Below are 17,045 nucleotides of genomic sequence, written 5' to 3'. Positions count from 1 at the left end.
TATACCTCTCAAAATAAAAAATTTTACTCCTAAAGGAAATAAAATGTTTGGAAAGCTGAAGTTGACCCTTTAAAAAATGCTACCACATTGCATTGCTTGACTTGTGTAGTTGTTAGGAATTTGAATTCAAACTTTGCACTCTTTAAAAAGTATTGGCAATACCTGTAAAACCAAAAGTTCTAATTCAGGGAGGGAGGAATTTCTTTATTCCATGTGGGCAGAATACATTTGACATAAACAATTTTGGTTTCTGCCCCATAATACATGGATTTTTGTGGGGGATGTGAGACAGGAAGTCCAAGTAAGAAATCTGCTTAATTTAGAAATTAGAGTACTTTAGTGAAAGATAGATTGAGAACAAGAATCTCACAACCAAGTTATTTATATTACATGTAGGATGGCCCTAAATTTAGAAAATTATGCTATTCTCTTCCTCCTCACTTCACATGACTCAGCAATGACTGCTTGTGTATAAGACACTGAGAGATAAAATTAACTCTGACCTAGCTCCTAGCATCAGCTTTTAAAATCTGTCTTATCACTTATTCAGGAATTCCTTATCTATAAAAGGGAAGCTGGGCTGAATTCATAGCGAACTGGTTCAAAAATGTACATAAATAGGGAAAAAGACAAGATATTGAACCAAATAAATAGTCCTCCACAGAAGCAAAAAAATTAAGTTGATAAAATACACAGAATATGAATTTATATCAGATTATTAAGAGGCATTGAGTGACACTTATTTCACATAACAAACATTGATAGAGCACTTTTGTAGGGAGAAAGGCAACACTATTCTAAGTGCTATTAACATCTTTATTTTCCATATGAAGAAACTGAAAATTAAGGGACTTGCCCAAAGTAAATGTAAGATCCAGGAATGAAGTGTGGCTCCAAAATCTATACTCCTAACTGCCATAGAACATAGCCTTCCTGCAGATTATATTTCTAATTCTGTAAGAATGGGAATAGCTTTGTTTAATGGACTTTGTTTTTAGTGACAGGGTAGTATGGTTTTCCCTTAGATTTCAATCGTTATATTTAGTTTCTTTCTGAAAAGATTACAAGTAAAAATATCTTTTCAAGGGAAAGGAAGAAAAAAAAATCTCATACAATATTCCAGAGTCACAGGAACCACACAGGAGGGAAGCAGAGTATAAAATGGGAAAGGCTGACAAACGTAACATGGAACACTCACTTTGGAGCAAGTGCAGACCAGCCAGAAACAAACCCAGGATCTCGGGTAAACCACAGCAGAGCCATTACGATGAAGAGGACCAAGGTCACAATTTCTTGATACCTGTGGAAAAATTCCAATGCCATAATTTCTTATTTTCTCAGTCAAGACATTTATAGAAATTCCCTGAGCTATTGCCAGGAGTAATCTTAGCAGAACACTAAACACTGTAAAAGTTGCATGTGTCAATCATTTGAGAGCATCAGTGCAGGTAGAAAAAACCTTACTCCCCTGTGGGATCTGTCAGCTTTTCATTCTACATGGCAAATTTTAGTTAGACAACAGGATGTATTTTGTTATGTTGAGTTATATCCCCAATGCTTAGCAATTTGGGGGCCCTAATCAAGTGTTATAAATACCTTTCAGGCACTTAAGTGCTGATTTGCTTTTAAACAGCTGCTTGCAGTAGAAGCAGCAAATATCCGTGTGCATGTGTGTGTGTGTGTGTGTGTGTGTGTGTGTGTGTGTGTGTGTGTGTGTGTGTGTGTCTTACCTCATTGGCCCGAGTTTTTGGTATTCATTCTTAATCACCTCAGCACAAGCTTTTTGTTGGATTGGTTTGGTTTTGTCACATTTGAACATCTTGAAACTGAAAAAATAATTAAGCCTATTATTTAAAGAATTCTTTCCCTATCACCCTCCTTTATGAAAGACATTTTTTGTGAAATCTTCATAAAATATGAATCTCCCTGCTAATAACAGAAATCTGTGCTTTTTGCCTATATTTCTAGCTCTTTCTTTGAATATCCTGTCCTCTCTTTTCCATTTTTGCCTGGTTTTCTCACTTTTCAAGGCTTAATTTCTGTTGCATATTTTCCATATCTTCCACCAATCTCTTCTTTTTCCAAGTCCATTTGCACCACTGGAATTTTGCCATGCGCTGCTTATCACTAACTAACTCTTTATTATATACTTGACCATTATATTATATTTTCAAAGCATGCTTATGATATATCTTGGTTGCTCATTGTTGCACACAGACAAGTTTTATCCCACTAGTTAGATAAATTATCTGAGGGAAGGATAGTGACAGTGTCATAGATGTTTTCTCTGGCCCCGCATCTCTTAGAACTGGCGTGCACAGTAAATACTTGACTCATCAACTCAATAGTACCTTTGACAACTTTTTAAAACAGTTGATGTCAGATCCATCAATTTTCACAAAGGATGCTAAACTTGAGTTAGATATTAAGGCAGGGAAGTCACATATACCGATCATAGTCAGAGTCCAGACTAGGTCTATTCTCAGAAGTAAAACCAACTCTATTAAATTTTTTTTCTTCAAGTTTCTCCACCCCTAATAGTACCCACGATATAATCTTTCAGTTTATTTCCAATCGTAACTGCCACTCTTTATTATTTTTTACTGCTTGTTTAGTGACCTCTTTCCCCTGTGACTAATTTTTCTATCCTGAAGTCCAGGGTCTTCAAAACTTTGGACTGTTTTTGTAAAATACTTCCCTAGATGTAGATTTGTAAAAATTCCTCCAGAGGAAGAAACAAATAGGAAAATGGCCAGATTCTTATGGATTATGTCTTGGAACTTTTATGAGTAGCTCAGTTAGTTTACATTATATGTAGGTATAGAAAGCAGAGACATTTTCTTCTGTAAAATTGCTGGGGCAAACATGGATATTTATGAGGGAGTACATAGGAAGACTGGGGTGTTGGGCGAGTAGTTATCTCTCAGTTACAATTACATTTGTTCCTGTAACTCTGCTATTTACCTTTGTTTGGACTGTGATTCCCTTTGAAGGAGCAGAATTTCCACAATTCTTAAGCCATTCATCCTATACATTCATAATCACCCTCATGCATACACCCCCACACTGAACATAAGTAGATGGACATTGTTGCATTTATAATCAATGAGGGATCAATGAGAAATTTCTTTTTACAATCGCTATTATATTACTGACTAGTACCAGTTTTGGAATTTTGTCCCTTGTTGCAATACAAATACTAAGTATCATAATAAATATAATATAACTAATCCACAGGCCACCTAGAGAACCACCTGTAGAAGAGGAAAGTATAGTTAAAGAAAGAGATAAAGTATCTTTAGAAACTACTTTGTACCCAGGATACCACATACATACTTTGCCATTTTGGTTGCAGACAATAAATAGTTAAGTCAAAAGCCAAATTGGCTTTGCTGCAGATGAAGGTTAATGCCTTCACAAAGGAACCGATGGAGCATATGACAATGCATCAGCCTCTCCATTTAAATAAGTTCAGTGGCACTGACATATGAACTTCTCTTCCCAACTATGCTGGAGTCATTTATAATGGATGAGTTAACTGTGTTAACAGCCGACACACTAATCAAAATGTATGCTAGTCCGCCAGGGGAGTAACTGGTAATTTCTGTTTGTCGATCTAAAACCTCTGGAGGTCAACATCCTGGTAGACTGAAAAGAACACTGAAAAATTAGCTGGAGCGTGAAGCCTTGGAGTGTCTAACCAATAGTGGACACCAAGGGGACTGTTTAAACATGCCACTGATCATGATTTATGGACTTTGCCTAATGTATGCACTTCACAGGATATTTTTCCTCATGGAAAGCACAGCTCAATATATTTATTTGTCCCTTATCTTCTTAATTTCTCCTTTAGAAGTGGTAGGCCATTTTGAAATAATGAAAATGGCTTCACATATATTTTATAATGTCATTATATGTAGCAACAAAGAATGAAACAACTGTGGGCCTGTGACTCCACCGACTTGAGATTCCTGTCCCCTGTATCCTGCATTGCCACCTGTACAATCAAATAGGCCCTCAAAGGCTTGGCTTTCCTGGAAGAGGCACTTAGTATGCATCTGGCCTCTACTCATTGATGCCCACCTGCTGAAGTCAGTGACATTCTACACATTTGCCTCAACAGGAGGACTGCCACACGCTGCTCCCACAATCTGGACAGAGTTTTTTAAAAAAATCATCGGTACCATCTTCTCACTGCTAACAAAACTGTGTCATTTCTGGAGAAAAACCAGAAATAGGAATGCAGAGGGGAGAATGTCAGCCCTCATATTACTAGGCTTGGAAAACATGGGCACAGGCATGGAGCTGCACCTGATCCCAGTGAGCTGTTTTGCAAAGGAAGAACAAATAGCTGACTTCAGCCTCACTGGCTTGGTGAATAACGTGCTGTTTTATTCACAGGTCACTGAAATTATTTAAGTAAAACCCTACAAAAATGAATTTAAATTGTTTTATTTTTCAGGAAAAAGAATTCTCAAGGTTTGATAAACAGCTATTTTACCTTTCTCTTTAGAGCGTTGCTAAATGATTTGAAAAATACATTGCTGCATTTCAGATTTTGCTTAGGAGCTCTTCACATTTGTAAATGCTTCCTGTCATCTAAGTCATTAACTCATTGGTATTTATGAGCTACCAGCTTTGATCCCGGCCAATACAACATATTGAAGTTCTCTTCGATACATATATTTAACATTTTAGCAGCGTCAGCAGGTCTATATTGATCAGTAATTCTTACTTTAACTTTTGTGTGTTCAACGTGGATCCATATGTGTTAGAATTACGGCTTGGAAGTGATCTTACTGATCTGGGTGAATTATATCATTGGGCAGCTGAAGATGCTGAGACTGGACTTGCAAGAGTCACTCATCTGGCCTTTCAGAAGCCACAATTTTATCCCTGGTCTCATGATTCCCGAATTCAATATCTTCCCACAGAGAACATTCTCAGATCTTTATTTTCCTTGATATTTTGAAGGTGACATCAATTTTGGTGCCAACATGAAGCAGGAAGCCCTGCATGCTACACATTAAAGTAACTTGATAACCCAAGGAAATCCCCACATTAAATCAAGTGGAGGGGCAAACCTTAAAATTCTACTTTAGCCAGTTGGACATCATAATCAGTTTCCTATGCCCTTCTGGCCATTATATCTTATTGGCTTCTGATTCAAAGTTCACTAGAATGCATTTGCTTTCTACATACTCTTTCCACAGCCAATGTTGTTTAAATGAGATCCTAACTTATTCGTAAAATATGTGTTTTTGTTTGTCAATTTTGTGGCTAAGAAAAATGTAGAAATACAGTGTGCTTGGCATGGGTGAAAAAGCCCTGGATAAGGAGCTAGGAACTTGAAACTTAGACACTTTTATTTATCCTACTAATATAAAATATTTACTTACTTGAATCCTAGGAAAAGCCACTGAAGCCAGATCCAGGACAAGAGTAGAATAATAATAGCAGCTGGGAAGGAAAATATAAACCATGATCCAAAGTTGAGGCACTGGCAGCCAGGATAGCGTCTGTGAAAATACAGAGAGGTGTTCAGGGAAGGAGGGACCAGTGGAACCCTTTGTGATGGTCACTGAGAAGCAGAAGCCCACCTTTCCCGTGCTGCTGGCCAAGAAGGAAGTCCTGGGATGTACTCACCACTAAGTAGAGTAGTTTTACTGCTTGTCTCCTGACTTGATTCTGTAACTGCATAATTATTGCTGCATCCCACAAAAGCAAGAATGGGCATGTTTTGATTTGTGTTCCCTACATTCAATCTCTAAGGAAGTGCTTGTGAGAAAATGCAGCACAGTACTTGATATTCATTAAATGTGTATGAGGGGGAGTGTGTTTTGTTGTTACTACTTACATCATCAGTGAATGAGGAAAGACAAATAAGCAGGCTTGGGAACAGGCAAACATTAACAGGACTAAGTGTTCCCATTTTACCTTGGTAGCTGGAACCCCTGGGACCTTCGAAGGAACTGTGATCCAGCCCATCTCATGTCTCCTGGCCGTTTTCCCCTCTGATTCTTCAGCCCTGCAACCATCTCACCAGGCATGCGACAGCCCTTTCTTCCTAGAACTAGATCGTGCCTAGTGGCTCGGTCAAATGGAATGACACCAGGCCAGGTAAAAACAATAAAAAGATTCTATGGAAAACATCAACTTTTTCCTTTAGCTTTTCTAGTTATTTTCAACTTTTAAATTCACATAATAACAGAAAAACAGCAACAGAAAATGAAGGTCAGATAGGAGCACAGTGTCTTTGGTAACCTCACATTCGTTGTTCTAAAATGTAGTCTAAATACCAAATAAATTCTCATAGAGTCATTCATTTTATAACTACAGAAAAAAACAATGGGAAATTTGAGAAACAGGTGTCTTTAATATTTTTTTTCTTGAGGCCATAACACAAAGCCAGAGCTGGAAATCTAAAAAATATAGAAAATGTATAAAAGTAATAAAAACATCATTAACGTATTTTAAATAATTTTGAAATCATAAAATATATAGACCTTTATAAAAACAGATTTTCAATGCTTGTTCTATTTAAATCATACCTTGTATTTTGTCATTTAAAAAAGATTACGTAAATAAATAAAATGCTTCATGCTACATCTATGTAGCAAATTTATGTATTTCAGAGTGTTTCTTCTTCAACTTTAAGATGGTCCTTAGGTGATGCAAATACTTGAAAACAATAATAATAGGTTCTCAAAACTCCAGAATTTTAATGTGTTGTATAATTTTCTTTGAGCCTATGAAAAGTTACAAATCTTCCTGAGCCCAAGAGTTATCCTTAGCAACTTGAGGACAATTTTTATCTATCTTGAAGAGATGCAAAGATTAGCTTCCATATGAACGCAATTAGAAAGTGGCAAATAACAATGAGAAATGTTGGCAAATACATAGAATTGGATGAGTGGAAAAATGCTTTATCACATCCACGAGGCTCTATTGAAAATTGCTCATTTTTGAAAAATGTTTATCATCTTCAGTTGGAAAATAAAATAAGGAATAAAAGGCTTGAGGTGATTTCCCATCAACTTATTAGACTTGGATTACAAAATGACCTGTGTTATTATGTTCAGCAAGCCTAATGACATCCAGAAATACTACTTGGATTAGGTTTAGAACAATGTCTCCAGGCCTAATTTAATTTTTCACCATCTGTGACTCATACCTTGAAATCTGGCTGCATTGCTCTATCTGCCCACGGGAGAAAATCCTGTAAAATTTGCTTGACTAAAGAGGGGCTTTTCTGAATTTTTGCTTGGAGGGATAGTTTGTTTAAAAAAATGAAATCCTAAAAAAGTTAAATTTTGTTATTTTCTTTTTCTTTTTTTCTTCACTAGGTAAGGAAATATATAAACAACCACATAGTACTGTGACCTTTATCATCATAACTTTTACCCTTAGACCTACAGTGAATATTGTGAATAAATAATGGAATGAATGGCATACTCTAAGGAATTAATTTTGGTGTGATGTTCCTTTTTCCACTTTTTTTCATATCCTACAAATAAAGTGACTGCAAACATGTGCCTCAAGCAAATATAGATTTCTTCTATCATGAACTATGCTAAGAAATTTAACTCTGATAAAAATCCTTTTCTTTCATCCAACACTGTTTTGTTGTCCACCATGCAAGTACTCATCTGGCCATTGGCAACACAGTGGTGAATGAGATGGATGTGGTCCAGGTTCTCATGCAGTTTGCATGAAAATGAGGCACACAGGTAATAAACAGATAAGCATATAATAAAATAGACAATAAAACAGAATAATGTAATATTAGAGGAAGGAAGAAATTTTACATGATATGGTCAGGGTAGGTGATGTTTGAGATGAGATCTAAATAGCAAGAAATTGTGTGAATAATTGGGAAACAGTATTCCAGAGAGAAGAAATGGTAGGTACAAAAGCCTTGATTTAGGAATGAGTGTGGCATGTTTGTGGACCAGAGAGAGCAGGGAAGAGGTGCAGATCGAGGATGCTGTCTTGCGTGTGTTGATTAGAAATGTCCGTTACTTTTCCGAGTGGTCATGTTGGATAGGTAGCGAGATAAGTGAGTCTGGAATTCAGAGGATAGGGCAGGGATAGAGATATAAAATTGGTAGTTATCAGCAGATAGGCAGCTTCGTAAACAATGAAAATGGGTATGATAATTTAGGGAGTAAGTGGAGTTGTAGAAGTTAAGAGGAACTGGCAGTACACCCAGGGGCACGCTAAGTTTTAGAGGTCAGGCAGAGGTGTAGGAAGGAGCGGATGAGCTAAGCACTTTTAATTCTAACAGAAATCCTGTGAGGAAAGCATTAATATCCATTGCACAGGAAGAAAGAAACAGTTAAGGGGATTAAGTGGATTGCTCAAGGTCACAGATTGTGCAGTCAGTCAAGCTGGATTTTTAACCCAGGAAAAGTTTAAAACACAACCTCGTTTTGTTAACCCCTCAGGCCCTTAACTTCAGCTCCCAGGTGAAAACAGAAAAATGCCATATATGTTGCAAAAAATATCCATGGGCTAGAGTACAGATTTTATGTTTTAAGGGCATTTTAAAACAACTATAGAAATGATTGTATCATAACTCAGAGACATGTTTAACCTAAAGCACTGTACACATCACTGTTGACACTTAGGAAGATAACGTTGTCACTGCAGCTGTTATGCCCAACTACAAATGACGAATAACTTTAATACCAATGAAATACACAGAAACGGCTTCAAAAGAGTGAAGGCAGTCGTGGTAATTTATAGCCTTTTCATAGATTTTGGCCATTAAGAGTCACAATAAGCTAGTATCTACCACACTGATGACAGTCTTTTTGACTAATGACAGAATCGATTATTTCTGAGACAAAGACACTTCAGTTTTATATGTGTATACTTCCAGAAGTTGCTTTTCCAAATGTTAACTATTTGTTATTAAAGATCCAGGCTTAGACTTCTAACAGCAATAGCAAAAATAGAAGCAGTGGAAATAACAATAGCTAGCATTGTTGACAAGTCGATATGTGCCAGGCTCTCTGCTAGAGCTACATTGTCCCCATTATGCCATTGAATCCTCACAATAATGTTATACGTTTTAGTATTGTCCCCATTTTACAGATGAGGAAACTGATGTTCAGAGAAGTTAAACTAATATATGGTAGGCTTAAAATTTGAACTAAGGTGTAAATCCAAACTCTGTGATGTTTAAATTTCTTTTTTTTTTTTAATGTTTTTAATATCAGAATATTATGGGGGAACAAACATTTTCGTTGCATATAATGCCTTTGCCTCACCCACGCCAGGGCTACAAGTGTGCCCTTCCCCCATGCAGTGGGCTGCACATCCATTAGTTGTGAGTTTACCCACTCCCTCATCCCCTCCCGCCTGACCAGCTCCCAGTGACTATTACTACCATGTGAACAACTTAGTGTTGATCAGTTAGTACCAATTTGATGGTGAGTACACGTGGTGCTTGTTTTTCCATTCTTGTGATACTTTACTTGGAAGGATGGGCTCAAGCTCTATCCAGGATAATATAAGAGGTGCTAGTTCACCATTGTTTTTTTTTTGTGGAGTAGAACTCCATGGTATACGTATACCACATTATCTTAATCCACTCATGTATTGGTGGGCACTTGGGTTGTTTCCACATCTTTGCAATTGTGAATTGTGCTGCTATAAATGTGCAAGTGCAGATGTCTTTATTATAGAATGTCTTTTTTTCCTTTGGGTAGATGGGATTGCTGGATCAAATGGTATTACTGTTTTTAGCTCTTGGAGTGACTCCAGCCAATGGTTGGTCTGACAGGGTGAAACAGCTGGTCTTTCAAGAACCGGAGTAGGAAGTAATGGGTTAAATACAGAATAGTGTTTATTAACCATAATGTTACGAAAGGAGATTAGGTGGTGACTGGAAGAGTATATCAGTAGAGAAGAAGGGGAAAAGGGTCAGGTAGAAAGCATTAAGCAAACAGGATTTTCCTAATGGAAGAGCCAATAAAAACCCAATGAATCTGCAAGATTACAACAGTAGGTGGTGGAACAAAGAATATTTCCAGAATGCCCTGCTCCAAGGACTTGTCAAGGCTAATGGTGAATTAATCACAGGGGAGAGTAGGGTTTTCAGAATTTAGGTGCCACAGCCCCTAGTTTCTAAGATTAAGAATGCAAGAAATATTTTATACTTCATAACTGGATTAGATAATTGGCTCAGTCTTGTTAATATTATTCTGAAATTCTACTTTCCAAACCACACATTAGCTCATGAGATTGGCAACAAAGGAATAGTTTAGTCTAACTGGCCACATCTCCAGCTTTGCTGATATTTTCAATAATATTTAGTATGTGTACATGTTTATATTTTATAAAAAGAAAATGCAACAAGTGAATGTGAATATTCATATAATTCTTACTTATCTCTGGCAGAAAATGTGCTTTCTTTTAGAAGTTTGCCATCATTGCACCCTCATCGGTGGTCACGGATCTGTGAGGCAGTGAAGCTACTGAAGGGAAAGTGCCCTGGGACTCAGGCCACCTGCCTCCACTGCCCCGCCCCTTGGCTGACTAGTCATCACCATTTAAACTACTGAGCCTCAATTTCCTCGTCTGTGAAATGAGCGAGATGCAGACATGATTTGAAATTCCTCTGTCTTCACTTGTTCTCTTCTTCCCTCCTGTTGCCACTAAGGAGGTTACATCCTTCTTTATCAAGACAAGCATCTCCATTCTTGCTTCTAATTTCATTCCATTTCCACTAGACTTTATTCTGATCAATGTTCTTTTTATTTTTTTCAAAATCTCATGTGTCTCTGTTTTTACTGTCCCCTTTCCCTGAATATAAAACCAGACAGACATCTCACCCTTATTCTAAATGAAGGTTCTGCCTCTGATCATACTATGTTTATTCTTCTCTTCTTTTCTTTGTCAAACTTGAAAGAACCTTTTAAACTTGCTTCCTTCCCCTCCCCACTACATAATCACTCCTTAACTGTTTTCGGTCTGATTCTTTTAATTTTTTCCCCTATGTGACCATTTCCACACTCAAGAATTTAATTTTTGCTTTTATGTATATAGACCCCCCAAATGTATATTAACTCAAATAGTACATTTGCAAATGCCTGCTTAAAATCTCCTGTGGATAGACTTTCTGCAGGCCATTTCAATGGATCCAAATTCAAATTTATTAATTTCTCCAGTGAATTTGCACTTCCCCATGTCTTCTCAAGGAGTTCATGGTATCATCATCTATCCAGCCTTATGGAAAAAAGTCCCCAGAGTTGCCCTAACCCCTCCTTATCCTTGAATCCTCACACCTAATTACTCACGACCTTTTGACATTATGGTGTCTCATGTCTAAATCCTTCTGTCACTTCACAACTAGCCTAGTTCTGCCTTTCATCATCTGTCTATACTTTGATCACGCACTCCTAATTGGTTTCTTGTCTCCAGACTCTTACAGCACCAATCTGCACATTGTTATTCTAAACTGCACAAAACATGCACAGATTATTCCACTCCTCCCCAAGAAAACCTGTTACAGACTTTGGAACTTTGATTTTATGAATTATTTTTTATCATTTACTCTATAAACATGGCGTTTACCTCTTTTAAAATTGTTTCAATATGTGTGAACCAAGGAATATTGCGCATAGCTACAGCCCTCTTTTAGGACACACCTTGAGTTCTGTTTCTAGGTAAGTAAATTTTTACCTTTGTGGTCTGACTGACCTTGGTTTTGTCTTCAATCTGCTAAATCAAGCCTCAATTTTCTCTGTTCTAATGATAATAATATTCAACATTTATTGAGCACATGCTTTGTGCCAGGCCCCAAGTGCTACTTATTTTATGTAAAACTAGAAACAGCCCTTTCAGAGAGAGATTATATTATTTTCTTCATTTTTCTGGAAAGATAACAAGCTTAGAGAGCTTAAGTAATTGTCTGAAGTCATCTAGCTGGTGAATGGAAGAGCTGCGATCTGAACACAAGTATTTTAACTCCAGAGCCTGTGTTTGTGATCACCATTATATACCAGCTCCACAGCAAGGATATAGAGGATATGTGCACACTATAGTGTATGTAAATTATCTGACAAGGACTCAATACCTGTCACTCTACCTTCCCATCTATATGTCAAAAAACAAATGTTATTATGTTTACAAATTTTAATGGTTCTCACATACATATGTTTTGTTTAGACAATCAGATGGAATCTTCTTCCTGGCATGTTTATTTTTTGTATTCTTTAATAGAATTTAAAATGGTGCACTGCACCTTGTCAATCAATAAATGTTTGTTGATTGACTAAGTGAATGAATAGAGGTCTGCTTTTATTTCCACTGAATAACTTTCAGCTTTCTCAGAATTTGTTATTAGTTTCTTTGTGTAGAAAAAAGAACAAAAGACATAAGGGCATTATTATTATTATTATTATATAGACATTATATACAAAGACATTTTATATAAAGATATAATATATATACATGAATATCTCAAAAGAATAGATAGAGCTTCAGAGTATGTTATACAATCTCTTCCTCCATTAGTTTATTTATAAAATGTCACCTTTATCCAAATGTAAATAGCAGGATACCATTGACTCTGAGGTTTCATGTACTGTTTGGAGCTGGGAGAGATCCAAAATGAAATTGTTCAAAATGATCATTGATACTGCTCAAAAAGATGGCAAGTAGTGTCAAGATAGCATTACTGTAGTAGATATGTAGATAAAGGGCCATTTCTCTCCAGCTCCAAACATCTGAACAAAGAATATATGTTTTGGAATTCTAAGCTTTTATAACAGTTTCCAATGAAACTGAATGCATTCCATTCCCTTGTTGCTTTAGGATGCTATTGTATTTTGGAGGGCCAACAGTTTTTTTCAAAGTTCATTCAATATCTAGCTTACATAAGCTATCAATTATATTTTTTCACATAGGGTATGTTTTCTTTTATATTCCAGTATTTTATATCAAAAAAGGATTCTTTGAGTTTTTTCCACTTTGCATATAATTCCTAATGTAAAGGCAACCTTGTGAAGAAAAAAACACTAAATTTCAAAGCACATTTTAAGCATTCCCTAAATTTAAAGTGCTTTTTAATGATTAGGAGAATTAGAACATTACACACTAGGGAAAATAGTTACTGAAACATTTTGTTCAAAGTGCTATAATGTTCTCAATCTGTTGTTACAAACGGATAAATGCATCCAAAGAGTAAAGGAAAACGTTAAATAAAACAGGAAATTTGGTTGATACACTGTACAAGACACAAAGACCAAGGGAAAACTCAGTATGAATCATTTCAACTGTAACAAGTAATTCCTTCCACAGGAATGGTGGAAACCATCAGTTCTATAACATTAATAAAGATAAAACAATAAGAATTTGGTCTAAATGTTAGGAAAAAAAACTCATACAGGGGATTAAGATGTGGAATCTCTTTCCTTGGGGAATTCATGAGAAAGGATGTAAATCTAGCTTTCAGAAAGGGATCAGGTGTATTTCCTGTCTTGAATTAGGGGATATATTAGATAAATCCTCTCTGGCACTGTGAATTTCAGAAGTATCTTTTATAAACCAAAAGTCTTTTAAAAGTTTCTTTCTAAATTGGTTGTTGTAGTATGCATGATGGATGTGTATTCATAGGAACAATAAGTACACACGAAGGTCTGATCCTAAACTTTTACATCAATGTTCTTTGTACGCAAGTTCCCATTCTTTCTAGAATGAAGATTGACATTTTTTGAGTTTTTGATTTCTTGGAATATATGTGCATGAAGAATATTTTGCAAATAATTTCAGAAAGTTCATAGAGTCTGTGAATCCATTTTCTAGGGTGTAGCTTTCCTGCCTCTGAGCCCTAATTTTTCTGTGATCCGAAGTCTTGTTCTTGGGCTTACTCAATGCTACAAACCTTCTTGGAACTCTATTATCTGTCCTTTTAGTAGAACCAGTCTGACATTTCCGACATTTCTTATTACTGACGTTTCTTATAATTGTGCAATCCTTCAAATCTTTTTTGAATTTAAGCACTAAGTTTTCCGTAATTGGTACCTCTGTTCACCACTCATTATTTAAGTTCAAATGCCAGTCCCCAAACTCTACATAAATTGTCCCATGATAATAATTTTTCTTCACTTTAGCTAAGTACCATTCCGGTATTATTTGCAATGAAAAGTGTCCTCCCTGTTTGATTAGAGTTATCAGGCTAACGATCACTTAACTCTGGCTAAGAGTTATTTCCTCTGAGCTGACCTGGGGAATCTGTAGGCACAGGTTAATTCAGTATGTCCTGATTATTTAAATCTCAGTACAAAGGAAGGTCTGTAAGCTTATAGATGTCCTGATGGAAAAAACAAAAGGGAGTTAACGTAGGATTACGTTGTCCTTGGATTCTCTGAATCAGGTGAGAATAATTTTTATAATTTATGTGCTGCCCATTTGTTAAATCACCAATTCAATAATGTTACTTACGTATTGAAATGCTCAGAGAAGATCAGGTTGGTGGAGGTACCCGTGATGGTTGTCAGTCCACCAATGGTAGAAGAGTAAGCAATGCATAAACACATTAGTTTACACATCATGTGGTTTTTCTTTGTTCGATATTTGTTTCCTGTGCCTGAGTTCTGTACAACAACAACAAAATACCATGAGAACAGTCCTATTTGTGGTCATAACAAGCAGTAACAACATTTGTTATGGACTGAATATTTGTGCCCTCCCCCCAATTCATATGTTGAATCCCTAACTCCTGATGTGATAGTATTTGGAGATGGGGCATTCAGAAGGTAATTGGGGTTAGACAAGGTCATGAGGATGGGGTCCTGGTCTGATGAGATTAAAGCTTAATGTCTCTCTGTATGCCATGTGAGAAGGTGGCCATCTGCAACCCCAAGAGAGATCCCTCACCAGACACCAACCCTGCCAGATTTAATCTAGTCTCCAGAACTGTGAGAAATAAATTTTTTTTGTTGTTGTTTAAGTCACCCAGCCTGTGGTATTTTGTTATGGCAACCTGAACTGACTAGTACAGTGCCTATCTTTCCATCAATAGAAGTGTTAACAATAAGAACCATTTAAACTGAAACCACTGAGATATTTTACAAATATAATTTCATTTATTCTCTCATCCTTCTTTTTTGTGTCTGACCAAACTCTTCCCTCATGTCTTCCCTTCTTACCACTACTCCCACAGCTTTCCATTGTTTTTTTGCTAATATATTGGTGGTACATGGTCAGTAAGTTCCTTAACCTCCTTTTGGAGAGTTTTCCCACTTTGGTACCTAATGCATGGTCCCCAGAGGATACCACTCCTGACGTTGAATGTTTTCAACCCCATATGCCTCAGAATTGAGGGGCGAAGTTAGTGTCCTCCCTGCTCCCTACTATCTTTTCCAGAACATGAATCCTCTACTCACTCAAAATAAATCCATTTTTCTCCAAGGATCATGTAATTTGGGTGTGTCTTTCCCTATTCTTTTGACCATGACATTCTGATCTCCTGGTCACCCACTGCTGTCATTTAAGATAACATTTGCACTTGGCATACGGTCATCTTCTGTACTCCAAATCCAGTCAGCATCTGGATGGCTATACCATGTTCATGAATAACTTTTCAAATATCCCGGCCTCACAGATTTTTGACCTCATTTCCAAATACCTTCAATTCTACTCCACCTCAGTCACCCCCTCCCACATTTACACCTGGGACAGTGGCACATCCTCAAATGGTTCCACCTGGGAAATCACTATTCCAAATGTAAGTGTTTTCTTTGAGAGTAGGACTTCCTAGGGTGCAAACCAAAAGCAACTTCATTATTTCTCTCACCCATGGCCCATACAAACACACTTTGTTGGTTTGATTCTTGCTGTTCCTATAGTGAAATCCAGGGAAGAACTAACAAGTTTTCTAGTCATTTCATTTAATAAATAGATTTTTGGTCATGTTTAGTCAAAAGAGAAGCTTCATTTCAATAGCTGAAATAAGCAGTGCCCCATTTAATTAAAAAAGTCCCGACTTTATTTAAAGTTAAACGATCTTTTCTCCCCAGATCAGGCCTGCCTGAAAGCCCATACTTCGAAGGAGGTTTGTGAGTTTGGCATTCCCTCTACATTCCCCGGCAATTCTAATTCCTCCCACCACTTGCTAGACTCAGTTTCTAAATCGTCCATATTTGCGGTGTTGGGAGAAGGACAGGATCAGGAGAAGAGTGGTAAGGATTAGGAGAGGTCTTATTTGAGTGGCATATGAATTAAGATATGACATTAGTACTCTCCAGGCTTGGTGGGTATTCAAAATGACTCCATCTGAGGGCACTTGTATGGGTTTTTAAGAGGCTTTTATCACTCAGATAAGAACATCAGATTGTTCCTCCTTCTGTGTGGGTAATGTATCTCTTCCACCTGGTTGCTAGTTATCTTTTGTCTTTTTGTGTTCATATATTTCAAAAATACATTTGGACTTTTCCTTAAGACTGCAGTATGTAGAATAGGTCTGAAACAGGCAAGAATAGATGCAAGAAGACACATAAGGAAGTTACAGCAACTCGTATTTCATTTTCTTTATCCATTCATCCATCAATGGAAACTTATGTTGTTTCCATATCTTGGCTATTGTAAATAATGCTGCAATGAGTATGTGGGTGCAGATATCTCTCTGACATACTTATTTCATTTCGTTTGTATATATACCTGGATTTGAGGTTGCTGGATTACATATAATTCTATTTTTTAATTTTTTGAGGAATCTCTATAGTGTTTTCCACAGTAGCTGTACTGATTTACATTCCCACCAACAGTATACAAGGATTACATTTTCTCCAGGATCAACAGAAGAAATGTCCTCTTCCATACAGATAGGCATGCTGTCTGAGACATTAGCATTGAAAGATCCTTTTCAGAAGTCATGACAAGGAAAAAATTACCACCCACTAAAAGTCATCATGGATGGGAAATGCCATTTAGCATGGCAGGGTCAGGTGCATTGGATTCTAATTTACCTTTTACTTTCTAATTAACTTAAAGGTCAGCCTCCAAAGGAATCTATGCTTCAAACAAAATAAATT

The 17,045-nt window shown here is 36.8% G+C and overlaps 1 protein-coding gene across 1 annotated transcript in view; it reads right to left on the bottom strand.

Moving 5' to 3' along the window:
• The window catches only part of SLC13A1 (solute carrier family 13 (sodium/sulfate symporter), member 1), a 99,441-nt gene that overhangs the window by 25,466 nt on the left and 56,930 nt on the right, over positions 1-17,045 (bottom strand). The window contains exons 7-10 of the mRNA XM_012652728.1: positions 14,455-14,606; positions 5,400-5,519; positions 1,731-1,826; positions 1,199-1,300 (exon numbers count right to left, since the gene is read on the bottom strand). Coding sequence (XP_012508182.1) covers positions 1,199-1,300; positions 1,731-1,826; positions 5,400-5,519; positions 14,455-14,606 — 470 coding nt within the window. The remainder of the gene's footprint in view (positions 1-1,198; positions 1,301-1,730; positions 1,827-5,399; positions 5,520-14,454; positions 14,607-17,045) is intronic.

This window comes from Propithecus coquereli, unplaced genomic scaffold (genome assembly GCF_000956105.1).
Source record: "Propithecus coquereli isolate 6110/MARCELLA unplaced genomic scaffold, Pcoq_1.0 Scaffold4, whole genome shotgun sequence".
NCBI lineage: Eukaryota > Metazoa > Chordata > Mammalia > Primates > Indriidae > Propithecus > Propithecus coquereli.
The sequence above is the reverse complement of the archived record's forward strand: the minus strand, read 5'-3'. Positions and strand labels throughout refer to the sequence as shown.